This window comes from Spea bombifrons, chromosome 6 (assembly GCF_027358695.1).
Source record: "Spea bombifrons isolate aSpeBom1 chromosome 6, aSpeBom1.2.pri, whole genome shotgun sequence".
NCBI lineage: Eukaryota > Metazoa > Chordata > Amphibia > Anura > Pelobatidae > Spea > Spea bombifrons.
This window is the reverse complement of record NC_071092.1, coordinates 10,329,477-10,347,758: the sequence shown is the minus strand read 5'-3', so window position 1 is coordinate 10,347,758 and position 18,282 is coordinate 10,329,477. Positions and strand designations below refer to the sequence as shown.

At 40.9% G+C, this 18,282-nt stretch overlaps 2 protein-coding genes across 2 annotated transcripts; one reads left to right on the top strand and one right to left on the bottom strand.

The window, feature by feature from the left end:
• Positions 1-20: 20 nt before the first annotated feature.
• RRP9 (ribosomal RNA processing 9, U3 small nucleolar RNA binding protein) lies at positions 21-5,958 on the bottom strand. Its single transcript, XM_053469466.1, has 15 exons — positions 5,795-5,958; positions 5,046-5,137; positions 4,860-4,969; positions 4,706-4,767; positions 4,555-4,596; positions 4,339-4,465; positions 4,007-4,131; positions 3,751-3,843; positions 3,560-3,660; positions 3,248-3,382; positions 1,840-1,902; positions 1,540-1,685; positions 597-676; positions 343-416; positions 21-236 (listed from the first exon to the last, which is right to left on the bottom strand). The coding sequence occupies exons 1-15, from the start codon at positions 5,852-5,854 to the stop codon at positions 146-148; spliced, it is 1,401 nt and encodes a 466-aa protein (XP_053325441.1). The 5' UTR covers positions 5,855-5,958; the 3' UTR covers positions 21-145.
• A 1,973-nt stretch (positions 5,959-7,931) lies between these two features.
• On the top strand, positions 7,932-17,681 carry PARP3 (poly(ADP-ribose) polymerase family member 3). The gene is given in 12 exon segments (XM_053469799.1): positions 7,932-8,228; positions 9,999-10,231; positions 10,730-10,855; positions 11,007-11,057; positions 11,059-11,211; positions 11,702-11,828; positions 12,385-12,608; positions 12,959-13,117; positions 13,210-13,296; positions 15,180-15,357; positions 15,505-15,651; positions 17,191-17,681. Coding segments are annotated over 11 exon segments (1,641 nt in total). The 5' UTR covers positions 7,932-8,228; positions 9,999-10,012; the 3' UTR covers positions 17,361-17,681.
• The last annotated feature ends 601 nt before the right edge of the window (positions 17,682-18,282 follow it).

Below are 18,282 nucleotides of genomic sequence, written 5' to 3'. Positions count from 1 at the left end.
TACAAAAAAAACACAAGCCGTGAAACAAAACGTTTATATAATTAAATGTTTATATTTAGTTTCTGAAACATTGGGGGGGCGCAAATACAGGAGAACTGCGGTACTGATGTACGAAAGGGGTGGAAAAAAAAGAATCAATGCAGGATCATGATCCATCGCTGAGAGGCAATTTCCTCTTGAAAGGAATTATATACAGGCCATTCTTGGCTTCCTTTATCCTCCACCAGCGCCCAAGCCTAAAATAAAAGGAATATTTGATCAAAACAATTATTAATTCCACTTTATGCTAGGAGGTGATGCTTACAATAGGAACAGGGGTGTATATATTTTCATTGTACTCACCGGTGTTCCTGTCCTACTCCAGCCACCAGGAAATCAGCTGTGCTGGAAAACTGCAGGCTGTTCACAGACCCAATCTGAAACATGAGGAACATTATATACATACATAATATAATATAATATAATATAATACAATATATATATATATATATATATATATATATATATATATATATATATATATATAAAAATAAAAAGTAGAAGGATAAAAAAACAAAAAGGACTCCCTCCCTATTGATGGAAAATCTAACACTCACCAGGGGAACGGTAAATAGAGGATGCAGGCCTCTGAACCCTTCTCCACAACGCCAAAGTCGCAAGAAGCCATCATTAGAACCTGGAGCAAAACCAAAACATATTTTTTAAAAAAATGTAATAAATAAAAAATTAAAATTCTTAACAGATGAAAAAACAAAAAAAAGCCTATATACATTTTTAAAATTAAATGTGATAAAAAAAATAAAAGCTGCATTTCTTAAGTCTAAAATCTGCTAGAATCCCATTCTGCATCCGAGCCGCACTCTACAGCCCTCTTAAAATTGCCAATATCTTTAAGTAATTTTACACCCCTAGGCTGTTCTTTTGTTCCCGGTATCCTGAATTAACCAGTACATTTAATACAAGTCCATTTTTTGCTTTTTTCTGGATTTCTCTTGTAACTGCTGCTTCGGTGGTATGTTTACTTCCTTAGGCATCTGAAAAATGCATATAAGGATGCTTGCTTCTTGCCTAAGGTACACTGCTTGTATCACCAAAGTATACCATTGCCCATCGGGCCTAACAGCAAAGGAAACTAAGACTCCTTCTGCACATCTTATGAAGACACAAACCCGGCATTCTAGGAATAGCTTGCAATGACAGACTTCATTAAGCAATACACTAAGACAAAGACAAGAAGTTATGTTAAAATATGTAGATTCTAGCAGCAATGTAAAATTTGTCCTTGCTTGGACAAACAAAAGCCCCAGAACAATGGAGAGCTTTTCAAATTCTATTTAAGGTAGAATATAGAAGACAGAAGAGGGAAATTATTGGACAAGAAGAGCTAAAGAGAGAAGAAAGGAAGAAAAAAACCTCACAAATCTCTTCAAATGATACAGAAGGGTTAGATCATGACTGAGGAACAGAATAGTAGAGCTGGTGGCCCTTACATTTATTCAGTCAGTCACATCCACCAAACACACAAACTTAGACACATACCAGAGGCAACCACATCACTGTTGAGAGCAGCAGACACTGCAGAAATCCAGTATGGTTGCTCCAGACCAGTATCTCCATGTTGACCATGAGCACACCTCACCCTTGTAAGTGGCTTCTTCTTGGATACACTCCATAGAGCCAAGGATCTGGAGGATAACAGAATAGTATGTTGTATTAAGTGTAGCTAGCAAGCAAGTATGTATATTGTACATAATAAAGGGCACGTGGAATTTGCGGGTGACATGTCACATGACAGCGAGAATGCCATACCTGACCTAGGCATAGAGTGAAACTACTCACCCATCATCAGCTCCGGAAACCATGTGTTCCTCATTTATTAGCCTTATGCAGTCAATTGATCCTCTAAAAACAAAACAAGGTAAATTGAGGTGTTTTTTTTTTATATCAAAGCCTTTCCAGAGTGACCCCCCCCCCTCCTCTTCTATCAACTGGGAGATTTAAATGTTGATCTGCTTAGAACCTTCTGTAGAATATCAAGGTGGGGGCAGGAGCTTAAGCAGATTCCAGCATCCGCCAAGTAGCCTTCAGACAAAACCCTAAGTGCACCCTCTAGTTCGCAGATCATAGATTAGTGCTCACTACACAATCTGAGATTAGAAAGCAGTCGTTCACACCAAGGTTGGGAAAGCTCTGTGCTGGACATCTTAAAGTGGTGAAAGTGAGACACCTGCTTGCAATCAGAAGTAATGCAACCTGCTTTGTCTTCCAACGCGCAATAGCCTAGAAAGCTTATTTCCTTGCCAAGTAGGATCCTTGGTATAACAGTAGACCTTCTAGGATGTCATGTACATTTTGATGTTTAAGTCTTAAGGTAGATACCATTAGGCCAAGTCTAGTTAACGGTTAGTAAATAAGAACACATTTGAGGCTGATGCAGGCATCGAAAGTCTTATTTTAGGTAGATTGTAGAGTCTCCTTCAACTTAACCAAGCATTGTAATTCCCAGTATTTCCCTGACATTGTAAATTGTATTTTTTATATTATGGCCTCCATTGGTTTATACCGCTCTCAGAATTAGCTGGATCTTCTCTGCACCAAGACCTACAGCTCTAGTTGTGCAATATGAATACTAGTGATGACTGGTGCCATCATACCAGAGATGTTAAAATCAAGTTCTCAAACTTATTTTCATGAACAAATACTTTTGGACAACCCAATGTCAATTTGCCTGTGCCTCTCTTAAGCTTCGTGTACTTTTTTGGTTCTGTAGCAAGGTTTTGCATTTCAATTGGTTACAAGTATACATTTATGTGTGGCTCTTCAGGACACTGTGTATTTAAAACCCCCAAAATTTGCGAGAGATTTAGAATCCATCTTCATTTCTGAAGAAAAACTTAACACTCGTCTATACTCAAAAATGAGAAACTAGCATAAGCTTTCAGCGCACTTGGGTCAAAGACGTAAAGCCGCACAAACCCAGCACATATTAGAATAACTTAAATGCATACAGATTTCCAGTAATGAATATGGCTAACTCAGGGCTCGAATAGTTTACCATGAGACAGCAGCCATTGTATAGTTATCTCTATTGCCGTACCTTCTGCTGGCTCATAAAGAAATATCAATCTGGCTCCTTACTTCTATATAAATTTATACAGCCCTGGGGAAATTGAGCAATAGATCCTTATGCTTTTTTTTTTTTTTAAACAAAAATTCTATATAGCCTTTCTTTTAGGCCCCTACTCACTCATGGCCACTGAACACAAGTTGGGTCTCCTCGGCAATCTTCCAAACTCTTACAGTCCCATCTCTACCACCTGAGGTCACACATCTCTCCCTGCTCAAGCTGTCCAGGCCTGTGATTGTATCCTGGTGGCCAAACCTGGAAAAATAATATTTAGCATTTATCATTATGAAGTTTACTTACATTTTTAGTTATGGTTAGGGGTTTTAGTACCATATATAGTTTGAAAGTGCTTGGTAAAATAATCTGTACATAAATATATTACGTTATTACAACCTGAGCCAATTCAGCTTAGTCAAACAACACACAACTCACAATGTTTCAATGTAGGAATTCTCTGATACATTCCAGACTTTGACAGAGCGATCGTGTGAAGCACTGAACAGCTGGTGAGTTCCTTTCTGAAAAGAAAGCCCCTATAATGTGGGTGGGAGAAGGAACAAATTAGAAAAACGGTGGAAGGAAAGATAAAAAGGGAAAGATAAGGAGGGAGGTAAATCACGTACAGATATTGCATCTCTGTGTCCTTGAAATTTATGAAGGTTTTGACATGTTTCAGCGTTCCAAATAAAGATAAGTTTGTTCTGGTCACCCGATGCCTGTGTAGATAAAAAAAAGCGATCAGTAATGTCATCATTCACAAAGCACCATCAAGCCTGGGGGATATGGAGAACAATGCTTATGTACCCTCGGTGTATGCCTATATATGTCAATTTCCGTAAGTACAGAGCTTGGATATGTAAAGACAACCCGTCTCCTTACCAAATATTTTCCATCCGAGGACACTGCCATGCACAGAATATGTCTAGTGTGTCCAACATGTTTGTCTTCACAACCCTTTCTACCACCTGGGATCTTGTGGACCTTCTTCCCATCACACACAGACCCTGGATATAAACAAACACGCATGATTTAGCACATAGGAGAAAACAGAATAGACTACGCATGTTATTCTTGAGACTGACAAGGTGCATGAAGACCAAAGAATAATGCTTAACGTGCTTTATATGGAACTGGTCATTTATGAGAAATCAAACCGACTTAACATGCAGCACAAGATTGAACCCACGTTACACCCCACTTTCATCGCTCACATTTGATGATGGAACAGTCTTTAGAGCCAGAAAACACGTATCTGTCATCAGGAGTAATCACAAGGCAGGTGATGGGTCCTTGGTGGCCACGGAATAGGCGAATCTCTGATGGTTCTGGGGGTATTAACTGGGAGACAAAAAATGATAATATAATAAACTGAAGCACAGACTGAAAAGTCAGTGGGATGGAGGAGAGGCGAAAACAAAACGTAATACCTCTTTGGCTAAGGGACGCTGAAGTTTCCCACGTTGCTCCAACTAACGAAAGAAAAGAAAATATCATTAGCTGCAAAGATTGTATAAAGACACCCCTCCAGTGACCACGAGGGCCACAAAAGCTTTTTCTTCTTCTTCATTGCCAACGTACCACATCCTCCTGAAGTCTACTTGCAATGACATCTTGGCTCTCATCTTCTAGCTGCTCCTCCTCTGAAGAACACAAAGCATTTAATTAAAACAGAAACATCAGACACACGTGACATATGCATGAAACCACAACCACGCTGCCAACTATATCTAACCTTGTTCCTGCAATTGCTGCAAATATTCTTTGGCTAGCCGTAACTTTTTCTCCTGAGCGGTCTCCTCCAGATCTTCTTCATCTTCGTGAGGCTTTGCTCGCACTGGTGCACTAAGTAGGAACGGAAAATATTTAGATCATGATAAAAACAGATTTTGGATGTTGGAACGAAGCGGAGAGAACATACCTCTCAGTATCAGAGTCACTCTCTATCTCTTCTCTTAAGTTTACTCCTTTCCTCTTCTTTCTCTTTTGGGATGCGGCTTCTGTATCCCCAGCCTGTAATGGAGACATATGTCAAGAGTGTACTTAAGCTCAAATAAAAAACACTCTACTCAGATCCAAACATTGGGAAGACTGCTTAAAATTCTTATTTCAACTCCAGCAACTATTTATTTTGGCGAAATCATGCAAATCCATGAAGTTAAAGTTTCCTTATTTCCACTAAAGCAATATAACCCTAACATAGGCGTCTGTGGCAACTTTTATCAATGGGTTAGTCTAATTAAAGCACCATAGACTGCTTTACAGCATAGTGTTGAATTAACTAACATTTTAAACTCTAGAGTGGACTGTAAATATAGACTCGTCTAAGGGCGGATTTAGAGATACATAAACACCACAAAGCGACACCACAGAAGGCCCAGAGCCAGATCCCAAGGCACTAAGTTAGACCCTCTCATTCACACACCTCTACTCATCGGCCAGGAATAGGATAATCAACTCAACTAGCCCAAAACGAGTTTAACTCCCTAGTACATATTGTGCAATCTATTATAACCCAATTAACGGAATATTAACCCCTGCATGGTCACGGACCACGGACCCCTTACTGTATAACGGGGATAACATTAACTTTCGTAAAGTGACGAGATCGCGCATGATCCCTCTCTACTAGGGCACGTATTCAACATTCATTCATAATATCCTTCTAACCTCCGCACGACGTCTCCTCCCGGGACCCTCCGTTCCTTTCTTAATAAACAGGCCAGACATGCTCGGCAGACAGCACCGGACCCACGTGTAGATATTCAAGTTCCTTCCGGTCAACCCCACCGTACACCCATTAGCTGCTGCTGCTTCAAAGTGCCCGCCCCATGAAAGCCTATTGGATGTTACCGCTGTTCTAGTACGTATTTCGCTATTGGACAGGAATAATTCGAATGGACCGCCCGCTGCTGTCGTCACTTCGTCGGATGGAAGGTTGCGTTTCCATGGTAATAAAAGGCCCGTGTTGCTTGCTGCTGGTTTCTAGGCAACAGCATCGCTGTGTGAAAACACCTGTGCCACATATTCCAAGAATATAACCAAGAATGTTTATGGAATTAAAGTACGTCATTTAAAAAAAGAATTTGATGGCGGATAAGACATTCAGCTCATCTAGGCTGCCCTTTTTTCCGGGTGTCAGACCCTAATCAGTCCTCAGTCTTGCTTTATATTTGGGATAGCCACATGCAAATCCCATACAGTAACCTCTACCACTTCAGCTGGGAGGCTATTCCACTTATCTATAAAGCCTCTAAGTAAAGTAAAATGTCCTTACATGACATCTAAGCCTCTGACCCTCTATTTTTAGTGTATCCCATCCTTATGACCAGCAATCATTCTGAGTTTCTAGCATCGGAGGAGGAAAAATGGACATATGGATTTGGACCCTCTTAAACAGCAGCATTTGGGAGGTATGTAACCGCTGCTGCTGCATACTTGGAGCAATGAGACAAAACAGCTTTTTCAGGCTCATTATTTTTACCTTGGAAATGCTACACATTAAATGTGCGATTCATGTACAAGCCAAAAAGGGACTAGTCCCCCCTCCTCCCCGATGATACACTGGCGCACAGAGGTCTCAAGTCTCCCACAAATTCCCTCACAATGTCTCCCAACTTTCTCCACCAGCCACTTTCGTGTCCCTGTCTCCTCTCCCACAGTTCTGCTTCTTCTCTTGTCTCGTCTTTCTTCATCTGCTTCTCCCCGGTATCAGCTCCATTGACCATGCTTCTCAAAGTACTTCTTCAAAGGGGCAAAGCCATGGCACGCACCACGTGGGCAGACTCTACCTCATTTATTAAAACGGGGGAGAGGCAGTCCACGCGGTGCACAGAGGCTGCACCCTTTTGCAGAAGTGCTCCGAGAAGAGCTATCAACAGAGCTGATACCAGGGAGAAGCGGACAAAGAAAGAAGACAGAAGAAGAAGAGGTAAGAGAAGAAGCGGAGCTGCAGGAGACACAGAGACAAGGACTCAAAAGCAGTCAGGGTCCCACAGTCAAGGCTGGTGCAAGGATTTTTGCCACCCTAGGCAAAACATTATTTTGTCGCCCCCTGGCTCCACCCCCACAAGCCCCATAGTGACCGCGAGCTTACTGAATAGGGGCCTACTTTGCCTGTAGGTGGCGCCGGCCCTGTCCACAGTCTGTTAGTGGAGTCCACTTGCAGGGAATGCAAACACTTTTAAACACAGTCTTACAGGCCACAAAACGCAAGCAGTGTGAGCATGTCTGGTTTGACCCAGAGATCTCCAGGTGAAGCACCGCCTCACCAGTTCTCCGGGTCAGGACCCAAATCCTCCGCCCATTTTCCCTTTACTTGGGGGTTGTTTCCCGCTGATGTCAGTGGGAACACCCATCAACGTCAGCGGGAACACCCAGCGACATCAGTGGGACCGCCCACGGACGATATCGGGACTGCCCGCTGACGTCAGCGGACAGTCTTGCCTGCGTCCCGCAAGGGAAGGCTCCGGGTAGCCGGAACTCAGAAGTTCCCAGGTATGAGTGTGAGTGGGCACAAAGCCAGGTCAAACAGTACAGAAAATTCTCCCTTATCTGCAAATTTCAAAAGCTCTCTGAAAACCCACCTTGTATCTCAGTACACTGGTGCTACAAAGGCTAACAATACAAATAAATCGAAAAGCGGGCCTGTGGGATTTCACAACAAGATTAATGAAGTAAAATACAGTTTATTATGTCAATGTTTTGTTCTCATATATAAATACAGTATGTATGCGTGACAATATCCCTTTAAAACCATTTGTTGTACATCTTTGCCTGGGATGGGTGTAATTCACAGTCATGTAGGAGGCAGAGCTGGACACAGGGAGGGGTTTGGAGGAGTGGCGATCAGGCGTTAGACTTGCTGTGGCTTGTTCTGTTCCTTATAGAACATTGTGCCGTAGGGCCTGTGTGTCACCGCCACAGAAGCCGGGGACTTTGCACTGACACAGAGGCAGGTGAGTATTGGTTGCCTGTCTTCTGAAATAGAACACAAACAATCTCAAGCAGAATGAGATATGAGCAGATGGAAAAAAAAACAGAGAACAAGGATTTGCAGAACAGAATTACATTGTACCGGAGGATCCCTGGCACAGATTATATGGTAACAGATCAGTGATCACACATTATAATTGCACTGCGAGTGTAATAGAAGCGATCTTTTTCTGTGTCGTATCGTCCCAACCCCCCTCTGTCTGAAGGTCTGAAAGAGAAGTGCGTTATGGAAACTTGGCAGTAAAGAGGCTTTTCTGTGCTTGGGAAGTTTGGCGTACATTACTTGCATGTGCTGGGAGTTAGGTTAAGTTGGGAATTGAGAATGTTAGAGATGTTAATGATCTGACTCACTGTTCTGCACAAACTAACAGACTAAGGCCAGAGATGCAAATATATGGATGATCTCATAAGCAACCACAGGGCATGAGAAAGAATAGTGTTAATTTGTGTGTACATGGTGAACCGTAGTGCCTTGCAGGTCTGTATAGTGTATCCAACAACAGCCACCTTGGACACTTCAGGTGTTAGTAGGATACATGTTCCACCACCTTCTGTTGCTGTGGCTAGACCACCAATTGGTGAGACTAAACAGGGTCTACCTCTGGACAATCTCGTTCAGTCTCGTGTAAAACAGACGCAGAGAAGTATAATGACTTTTAGAGAGCTAAGCTCAGGAAGTTTTGTGTTGACCCTGTTAACCTAAGGTGTCTTATATTCAAGCTGGTAAACATTTTCACCATTGTAGACAATAGACCCTACAACAGGGGTGTCCAACCTGCGGCCCTCCAGCTGTTGCAGGACTACATCTCCTATACTCCTCTGCCAGATTCTTAGCTAAAAGAGCATTATGGGAGATGTAGCCCTGCAGCAGCTGGAGGGCCACAGGTTGGACACCCCTGGCCTACAATAAATAACAAGAAAAAAAAATGGATTGAAAAAGGTCGAAATACACCCGTTAATGTGAAACCCAGGTACCCAATGGCCCAGGTACACAGCCTTCATCAGGTACCTGAGCTATGCCTCCCTTTCCCCATTGACAGCCATAGTCCAAAATATCAATATTTTGTGTGTGAAGGTTTTTTTAGTGGCACCTGATCTAGTGACAGAATGGCCCAAGTGGTAACCTAACGGAAGCCATTCCTTAAAAGCTGACAAAAAAATTAGCAAACATGCTTTGAGGATTCAGCATCACAAAGATGAGAGGGCATAAATAGTGCCAGGGCAACACCTAGGGTACCAGGCACATTACTGTGTCAAGAGTGGTTGAATGGGACGTTACTGGTTAACAGGGTTCTATAGGATCATTATTGGCCATAGAGTCATTTCTACCACCTTGCCATCATTAACTTGATTTACAATTATAATTGGTGTGCGGTGATCTGCCCAATCAGTTTCCCAAGCTGCGGACCCTTTTATGTCTATATGGCTACATCACATTGATATTAGAGTATCATAGTAGATTTTGTACAATCTGACTTCCAAGAAGGTAGCTTCTTTGAATGTTTGTTCAAAACACTTACAACCTGCTCAGTTACCATGTCAACAAGTTAGTTGCATTGATGTCTTTGAGCCACAGCTCCTTTGTCAGGCAATCAAGACGGTTCAGTGACGGGATGGCGTGTTCACCTGGAATGAAATGTAAGCTGGGGAATACATACAACACATGTGCTCTTCAAAGCTCCAAGGTCCAAGCATGTGTTCCCTCATCATCAATTCACATTTATGTTTTTTTATTCTGTAACAGCTTTACAACACTCTATACAGAATCATCTATACTGACTGTCCTGCCATGTGTACCTGTTTACTTCTGGATAGGTGATATATAGGTGTTGATGCACCCCTCTCTTATTTTAATAATACCTGATTTCACCATCTCCAGAATAAGGGCACCGAATGGCTCCTAAAAGAAAAGCAGCAGCCAAGACCCAAAGTGCAGGAAAAAACAAGAAAGCCAAGGTGAAAGCAGAGGTTAAGGAGGAGGTGAATGAAGAAGTCATCCAGGCCCCAGATCGCTTTCAAAGTACCATTCACGCCTTGAAGGCCTCCTCTGGGAAGAAAGCAAAGGCCAAGGTTGACTCAGCCTGTTCTTTAAGCCATGTTGGTGACTGCCAGGTAGGTATGGAAACCAGTGGTGCCTACGCACAGATCCAGTGTATACTAGACCAGCGGTAGGAGAAATGTGTTTGTTTATGTTGACATCAAACTGTTAGGAAAGACTCAGACAGTACAATATTTTACCTAATGCGAGGTTATTCGCAACGTATACAAGATATACCCTATTTGCTCGACTATAAGAAGAGATTTTTTTTAAGAAAAGGTCATCTGAAAAAACCACCTCATCATATATTTGAGGTCGTCATTTATTCAGACCTCAGATCAGCGGCACCTCCTCCCCAACCGACTTTTTGCAGAGGTACCTAGATAACAGAGCTGAGGCGGTTGTATTAAAACCATGATGCTGGCCAGAAAGTGGAAAAGATGTAACTCCATAACATAGTCATCAAAGGCTAATCATGTATGTAAACATGTAACGAGAGGCATAAATAGTGCTGTCTCTATTGCTGTCTCTCACAATGTACTGTTGTCTAAATACAATGTTCTATACAACAGGTGTTTGAGGATTATGATTGTATGTTGAACCAGACTAATATCGGAAGCAATAACAACAAATTTTACATAATCCAACTCATCGCTCAGAATGGAAATTACCATTGCTGGACTCGCTGGGGTCGCGTTGTAAGTATTTCTTAGCATTTATACTCTATATACATATACTTCTACTTACTGAATTAACTGATACTGGAACTGTTCCACCAGGTTTCAGGAGGATCTGATCTTGTACTGAATGTCTTAAATTTTAATGTTTATTTTTCTATGTTATCTTTAGGGAGAGGTTGGTCAGTCCAAGTTGACTTCATTCGCAAACCTGGATGATGCTAAAAAAAGATTTTGAGAAGAAGTTTAAGGACAAAACAAAGAATTTGTGGTCACAGCGAGGGGATTTTACGCCCCACCCTGGGAAGTACACAATGATCGAGGTGGAGCCTGATGACGATACTGAGGCAGGGGAAGCTGTTGTCAGAGCACAGGAGGTACCATGGTTGGACCTTAAGCAGATCATTGGATTTACTGATGAAGGCCACCTGTGGAATAATGATGTTTTAGGGGACCAGCCAGAGTAGTTATGCCACTTTTTGATTTACATTATTATAACTTTTGATTAAAAAACCCCGGTGTTTGTTCCATGATATTATTATAACTTCACATGTGTAGTGATCTAACACATGCACAATGACTTGTTCTGATATCTAAATCCAGAATACATTCTGAGTTATGGCCCAATGATAGATGAAAGCAGCATGAGGTTTCCTGGTGTTGATGAATATATTTATTAGAAAAGGAGGTTATCTTCAATTTAGATTATTTGTAACATTTCTAGATATGGAATAGTCAACAGAACCATCGTAATAATTACATATCAATTCATTCAGGGTTAAAGGATATTTTATACACGCAAATATTGTGAATCCCAATTTAACCTCGGCCCTCTCACTTTCTTTTTTGCTTGCATCTACTCGACAGGTTGACATAGTGGATGGAGTATGTAAGAAAGTGAAACCCTGCTCCCTGGACAAGCCAACTCAAGACCTGATGACACTGATTTTTAGCTCTGACATGTTCAAGGATGCCATGCAGACTATGAATCTAGGTACAGACGATGGTTGAGGAAAAAACAAGTTAGCCAGAGAGACCAGAAGATGATGAGGGGGGACCAATAATATTAAACAAATAGATTTTATGGATTAAAGGGCAGTGACAATACAATGAATCTGAAGAGAATTGAGAATTTATATGAGAGGATTAACAGGAGATAAGACAGTTTGAGATGCAACATAAAGAGTCTTTCTGTACACATTGAAGGACAAGTTACAACCTTTAGGTAGGGTTACTCAGGACACAATGAGAGTATGTAAAGAAACAGTAATATAAGACAACAGAAGGATGTTAGAAAACAACATGAATCAGTAACCTCGGAGCTGAACATGTCGACATGCAATATGAAGGGTCAAACCCAGTGAGAGTTTCTTGCAAGGTTTGTTCAGGCCTTGTGTTGTGTTTAGTTTAATCAGTAATATGTCTTGGAATAACACTGTCCACATTCACACGGGACCAAGATAAAGAGTAGTGGATTGAAGAATTAATTGAGATATATATATAGAATGACAGTATGACCCAGGGCCAAATGAGACTGCTAATTCTTGCAGATATAAAGAAGATGCCATTGGGCAAGCTGAGTAAGGCACAGATAGCCAAGGGCTTTGAGGCTCTGGAAGAGCTCCAGGCGGCATTGGATAGAAATGAAAGCAAACAAAAGCTGAGCGAGCTGACCTCCAAATTCTACACCATCATACCACATAACTTCGGAAGGAAGACTCCACCAGTCATTGACAGCCTGGATGTGCTACAGGCCAAGAAGGACATGCTACTGGTACCATATCTTTGTTCTAAGTGAATACCTGCTATATGTTCTTTGTTTCTGTGCATCTTATTTACTCTCCATAACTTTTTCACATGTATTTTTTTATGCCAGTCCTCACTGCTGGGTCTCCCGTAAAGCCAGGCAAATCATTTGCTTTATGGGGTGCTTTTTAGGGAGGAAAAAGGAGCCTGGCTTAATGTTAGTAGTCCACTAATTGCTGGACATGCTTCTCCAAGTTTCAACCTATACCTTCTTACAAAGCCCCATTAATGTCACATTAATGTTTTCTGCCTTCCAGTTTTATGCAGACCGGATCTCCCTTTCATTCTCTCTATTTCCTCGGTTTTTTTTTCTGGCAGGTCCTTGCAGACATTGAGTTGGCTCAGACTTTGCAGGCAGATAAATTAAAGCAGGAACAGGAAGCAGAGATCACTGAAGTCCCACATCCTTTGGACGTTGACTACCAGCTCCTGAAATGCGAACTCAGTCTCCTGGATCCATCAGTGGAGGAATACAAGGTGAAACTTAAGCCCCATTAGCAAAAGTCTATGCCGGGATGTGTGCAGATGAATATTATGTGTATATACACTGTTTCTTGTGTCTCCATTAGATCATTCAAACCTATGTGGAGAATACGAGCTGCAGTTATTATCGGCTGAAGATTCTGAATGTGTGGTGTGTTAACAGAGAGACTGAGGTGAGCAGTACGACTCCTTTATATACTTCTTCCCTTACTTAGAAGGCAATTTGTGTTTCTGTATTTTAATCACCCCTCATATATAATTAAACAACGTTACATGCTTAATTTGCAGGAAACATGTCATATTTGTTTGATCTTCTGCTTTATAATCACGGTACATTTTGCCAAATATATATTTTCATAAAATGAATTAATCCTGAGAAAATATATATTTGGTGAAATATTCCATATGAGCCTATACAGTGGTAATATAGGCAGGCCATTTTAAACAGGTTTTCAGGTTTTTATTCGCTGATGTGTGAGATCACAGTTTTAGTTTGCAAGTGAGCAGCAGTTTCTACCCAATGATTTCCCTATAATAGGGCCGACCCTTGTGTGTATTACCTGAGCTGGCCCTGCATAATGAATAGTTTAATAAGTGAGGGCTCAAAATATTTTGCTGCCAAGCTCTCGTTGCAAGAAAGGATCTCTGGGTTTGGTCCTGTATAATACATTCGGAGGGTTGTGAAATCGCAGCTCTCTTGCTTAAATAATTCCCTTAGGGTTAGGATGGTTCAAGATGCTAAATTTATTTTCATGGTCACAAGATGATCATTTCATTCCTGCATTCTTGTCCAGCTTTTATTTCAATCTCAGACCCAGACGAATATAGTTGTATTCCTAAATTGTTCTATAGTTGTATTTCAACACAGCGGTAGCCTGGGGCCTGAGGTTTGTCCCCATTAAAATCAGTTTATCATATTTTACTTCTTTCTGACCCTGAATATAAAGGTACCATTAATGTATCGCGTAATTAGCAGCCTTTATAGATACTACTTTTAATGATGCACTTTGGTTACAGAGCAGTTTTTTTTCATGATCCCCCCACTTTTTTTTACATAATTAATGATTATTTTTTTGCATAAATTATTATATGATAGCTGAATACGACTGACAAGAAGCTTGTTTCACATCTCGCGTCTTTGCTACGATGTCTTTATGATCAAAGGTAACCTGGAAACAGGCTTCTATGCTAAAGCATGGTAGTCATGGCAACAATCTGTATACAAATTAAGCAACCATATAGTTTTACATACTCACAGGGTGATTTAGGCTTATTGCATATGGTTTATACCTTTTGTCCAGGTTTACCAAGAAAGTCCTGACGGGTAGATTAGTGGCCTGATATTTTGCTATCCCAGTTGCAATGAAGTTAAACCGCTATCCCCAATATGCTGCTGTGTAGACCACCCCTGAGACCAGTCTGGGGCGACTCTATAATAACCAGATCTGTTAGGGTTTGCTGCCTTGCATCATTCTGATGTCACTCTGTGATGTTATATCTTCTCATATCGTATAGTGGTGTCTAATTATATAAACTGTATCATCACGGAATACAGCTCATCTTTATTTTGGCTTATACAGATTTAACATACCTTTAAGGTCTCTTCCCACACACACTGATGCTATGCCCAGATGAAACACTAGATGCCCCATCCCATACTATATTTTAAGCTTTGCTCCCCATTGTACTCTCTCGTAATGCTGATCTCCTGTTCATTATATTGTCCACAATAGACTCAATGCTCTGAACAAATTATGCATTACAAAGGGACATCCCTGGCACATGTATCTGCAAGAAGGGTTAAACTGGCCCTGCATAATGCATAGTTGAATCAGTAATGTAACTTTTAAGATCTCTCGCTGGTTAAAGTATGCTACATACAGGCTGTCCAAGCTGTTCTTGGAGCAGAAGAATGGATTGGCCCTTCATACTGTAAAATGAAATGAGTGAGGAAACTACGTCACTCCGCCAGCTTCCTATTCAGTTAATAACCATCATATAACTCAATGGTAATACTATTATTGCGCTACTGTAAATCCTGGCCCTTTCTCCACAGGAAGAGAGAATAAGCGCTCATCGAGAAATTGACAACCGTCGTCTTCTCTGGCACGGCACAAACATAGCGGTGGTAGCTGCAATTCTGAAAACTGGCCTCCGCATAATGCCCCATTCAGGAGGCCGTGTGGGACGGGGTATATACTTCGCCTCGGAGAACAGTAAATCAGCAGGTTATGGTAAGGTTATCGCTGCGGGGTACTTATTTGGGGATTTGGGTTGAAATGTGAGATGTGAATGTGGAAATGTAGCCTCTGCTACTGTAAACTGTGTGCTGTGCGGTTTCTTATCTTAAAGGCATTGATGTGAATTTTGTTGCCTTACAGTTGGACGGACGTCTAAGAACCTGGGGATCATGTTTTTAAATGAAGTGGCCCTGGGTAAGGAGCATTACATCACCCAAAATAACCCCTCTCTACGTGCCCCCCCTAAGGGCTACGACAGCGTAGTGGCGCGTGGACTTACCGAACCAGGTAAGAGCTACAGGGAAAAATAGAATAAAGGGAAATAAATCTATTCTCTGATTTAAATATAAGAACATAGTTCACCACTACAGTACTGCGCAAAGTAGCAAAAATATATTTTAAAATAAAAAAATGTTTACGGTTGTCAGTGGTATAGCTCGACATTTCAAGGAAGAAGTCACGTTTTCCTAATTGTCCATTTTATGCCCTAAATGAAGCCAAGTAATGGTATACAGATGGAAAAAAATATATTTATAACCCTACATTTTGTGTAGACCTTGGAGAAATGTATCGTAAATGATTATTCCTTCCCATTGTGAAGTTGTTAATGATTGTTAATTGGTTACAGCAATCTTCACAAGGGCAGAATGATGAGTTCACTAGATTATGGTAGTTGTGCCATATACTGAGACAAAGACCGTAACTTCTATTAAATGTCTTCAAAACAATTACACTGACAAACAAAAGGTTTGTTAATTGGATCTAGTTTGGCTGAAAGCTGTGTTGGTTACACTTCCCCTTTAGCCGAAGTTAAGGTTAGTGGCCCAAAAGACTATTTGGTTATTGTAAGGGGTTCACCAAGAGAGCTGTAGTCACTCGCCGAGATCACTTTCAGCACCAGTCAGCATGCGCACCTTGGAACCCTGCCATTATTATTATTTTTATTATCTTTTATTTATATAGCGCCAACAATTTACGCAGCACTTAATACAATCCATATATTCAAGGGGTCTGACAAGACAAGAATTGACAGACTAAGACAAACCGATACATTAGGAGGAGAGAGCCCGGCTCGCAAGCTTACAATCATGTGTACCCAATAAATAGACACAACTACCTTCAATTGAGTACAGCAAGAATGAACATTTTATTGAACAGAATATAGAATATTTATACAGAGAAACACCAAGACAACAACTAGGTTTTAACCAACAGAACAAAAGGGCTCAATCGCATCAGTACATAATTGAATTACATCACAGAAGATAAACAAGATTAAACTAGAACAATTTAAAAACTAACTTAAGATGCAGGGAAACAATGACTATGGAAGGGGCTCCCCATGATGTGAGCAGATAGTCTTTGTACATTTCAACCTGCATTTTTACAAGTTACCCCCCACAGGAGGAACCACGGCCCAAATGCCCAGGCTGAATGTGGGCAAGTGCCCACGAGATTGCATAGTTCAAGGGGGGTCTCTGTCTGGCCTAGCAATGTAATTCCATCACATATCTTCCCTTTAAAAAGAAGACTGAACTGGGGCCAGTACTGGGGTGCACTTGAAGACTGGGGAGTCCGGTCCCAGGCGAGGACAACAGACCCACTCACCAGGGCAGGGAGACAGGGTCCATAATCTGTGGGTAGCAGGCTTGCTTTCAGTCCTCTCCGGTTCCATCACACGCTCCGTCACATTTATATAATATTGTAAGCGGAAATACTTTTGAAACAATCAAAACGTTTTAAACATGGACATTTTGAATATAAATAAATTGTGTCTTTCGCCATTGAACCTTTCTCACGGGTTTTGTCTCCATTTCTCTATTGCAGATCCGTCTAAGGATCGTGAACTGATTTTGAACGGGCGGAAGATTGTAGTTCCACTAGGACAACCCATCCAAATGTCCAAATTTCAAAATTCATGTTTCACCCAGAGTGAGTACTTGGTGTATAAGGAGAGTCAGGCGCGTCTCCGTTATCTCCTACTGCTGCAGTTCTGAGCCCGGTTACATCTGTTATCTGTGACAGATCCTTTTAGGCGCTTTATTACACATACTGTATGACCGTACGCATGTATGCACAGCAAGAACTGTATGCGTTGGCTCATGTCGTCTTGCAAGCGGTAATGACAATTATGTGCATTATATTGGGAAACCTGTTTGTTGCTGTAAAGATTACTAAACATAGCCCCTCCTTATAATGTATACATACAAAGCTTATTACTATAAATAATATAAAGAAAGTCCAGCCAGATCTAATATTTTGTTTGCGCTATTGCCTATAATTATGTATAAATAATTCAATAAATAGATTTGCTTGCATTTTTTCCTTGCATGTTTCATTCCAGATGTAAACGCAATTTATAAAATATACAGAACATTTAATGGGCAATATATGTACTTAAACCCACTTTCTCCATATGCCATGCCATATGCCAAAACAATAACCTCTCGATCTGTATGATAAATCCTCCCCATTAAGTTATCATGTTGTTGTTGATCAGGCAGGGTAGTAAGAAGGGAAAGAACAAAAGGCATGACATTGAATAGGTAATGACACAAGCTATTTTTTTTGTAACACATTAATTTAGTTATAATAAAAGCTGTGGTGGTGACAGCACCCATCTAAGTTTATTTTGGTGAGCCTTTGTCTCATTGTCTCTTCCAATAACAGGTTAGATGGTGTATTATCCATGAAGAAGTTATAACTTGTGAACTAATGTGAGCTAATTCTGTATCTGGTTATATTATTTTGGGGTAACTACGATTGATGCTTTGAAAGCATATTTACCAAACTCCATATAAAATGAACTTGTAGCAATACAATTGCGAAACAATGTATTCCTTCTACGGCATTCATTTCTTGGATCCTTGTAAGCCCATTTTAAGATATTTTCTCAGAAAATCTATCTTACCAATCAAT

Coding starts and splice junctions, on each gene's coding strand:
- RRP9 (XM_053469466.1), bottom strand. CDS start 5,854: ATGTCTGGCCTGTTTATTAAGAAAGGAACGGAGGGTCCCGGGAGGAGA. Junction 5,138..5,794: donor GGAGGAGACGTCGTGCGGAG/GTTAGAAGGATA, acceptor TCTCCATTACAG/GCTGGGGATACAGAAGCCGC. Junction 4,597..4,705: donor GTAGACTTCAGGAGGATGTG/GTACGTTGGCAA, acceptor TTCTTTCGTTAG/TTGGAGCAACGTGGGAAACT.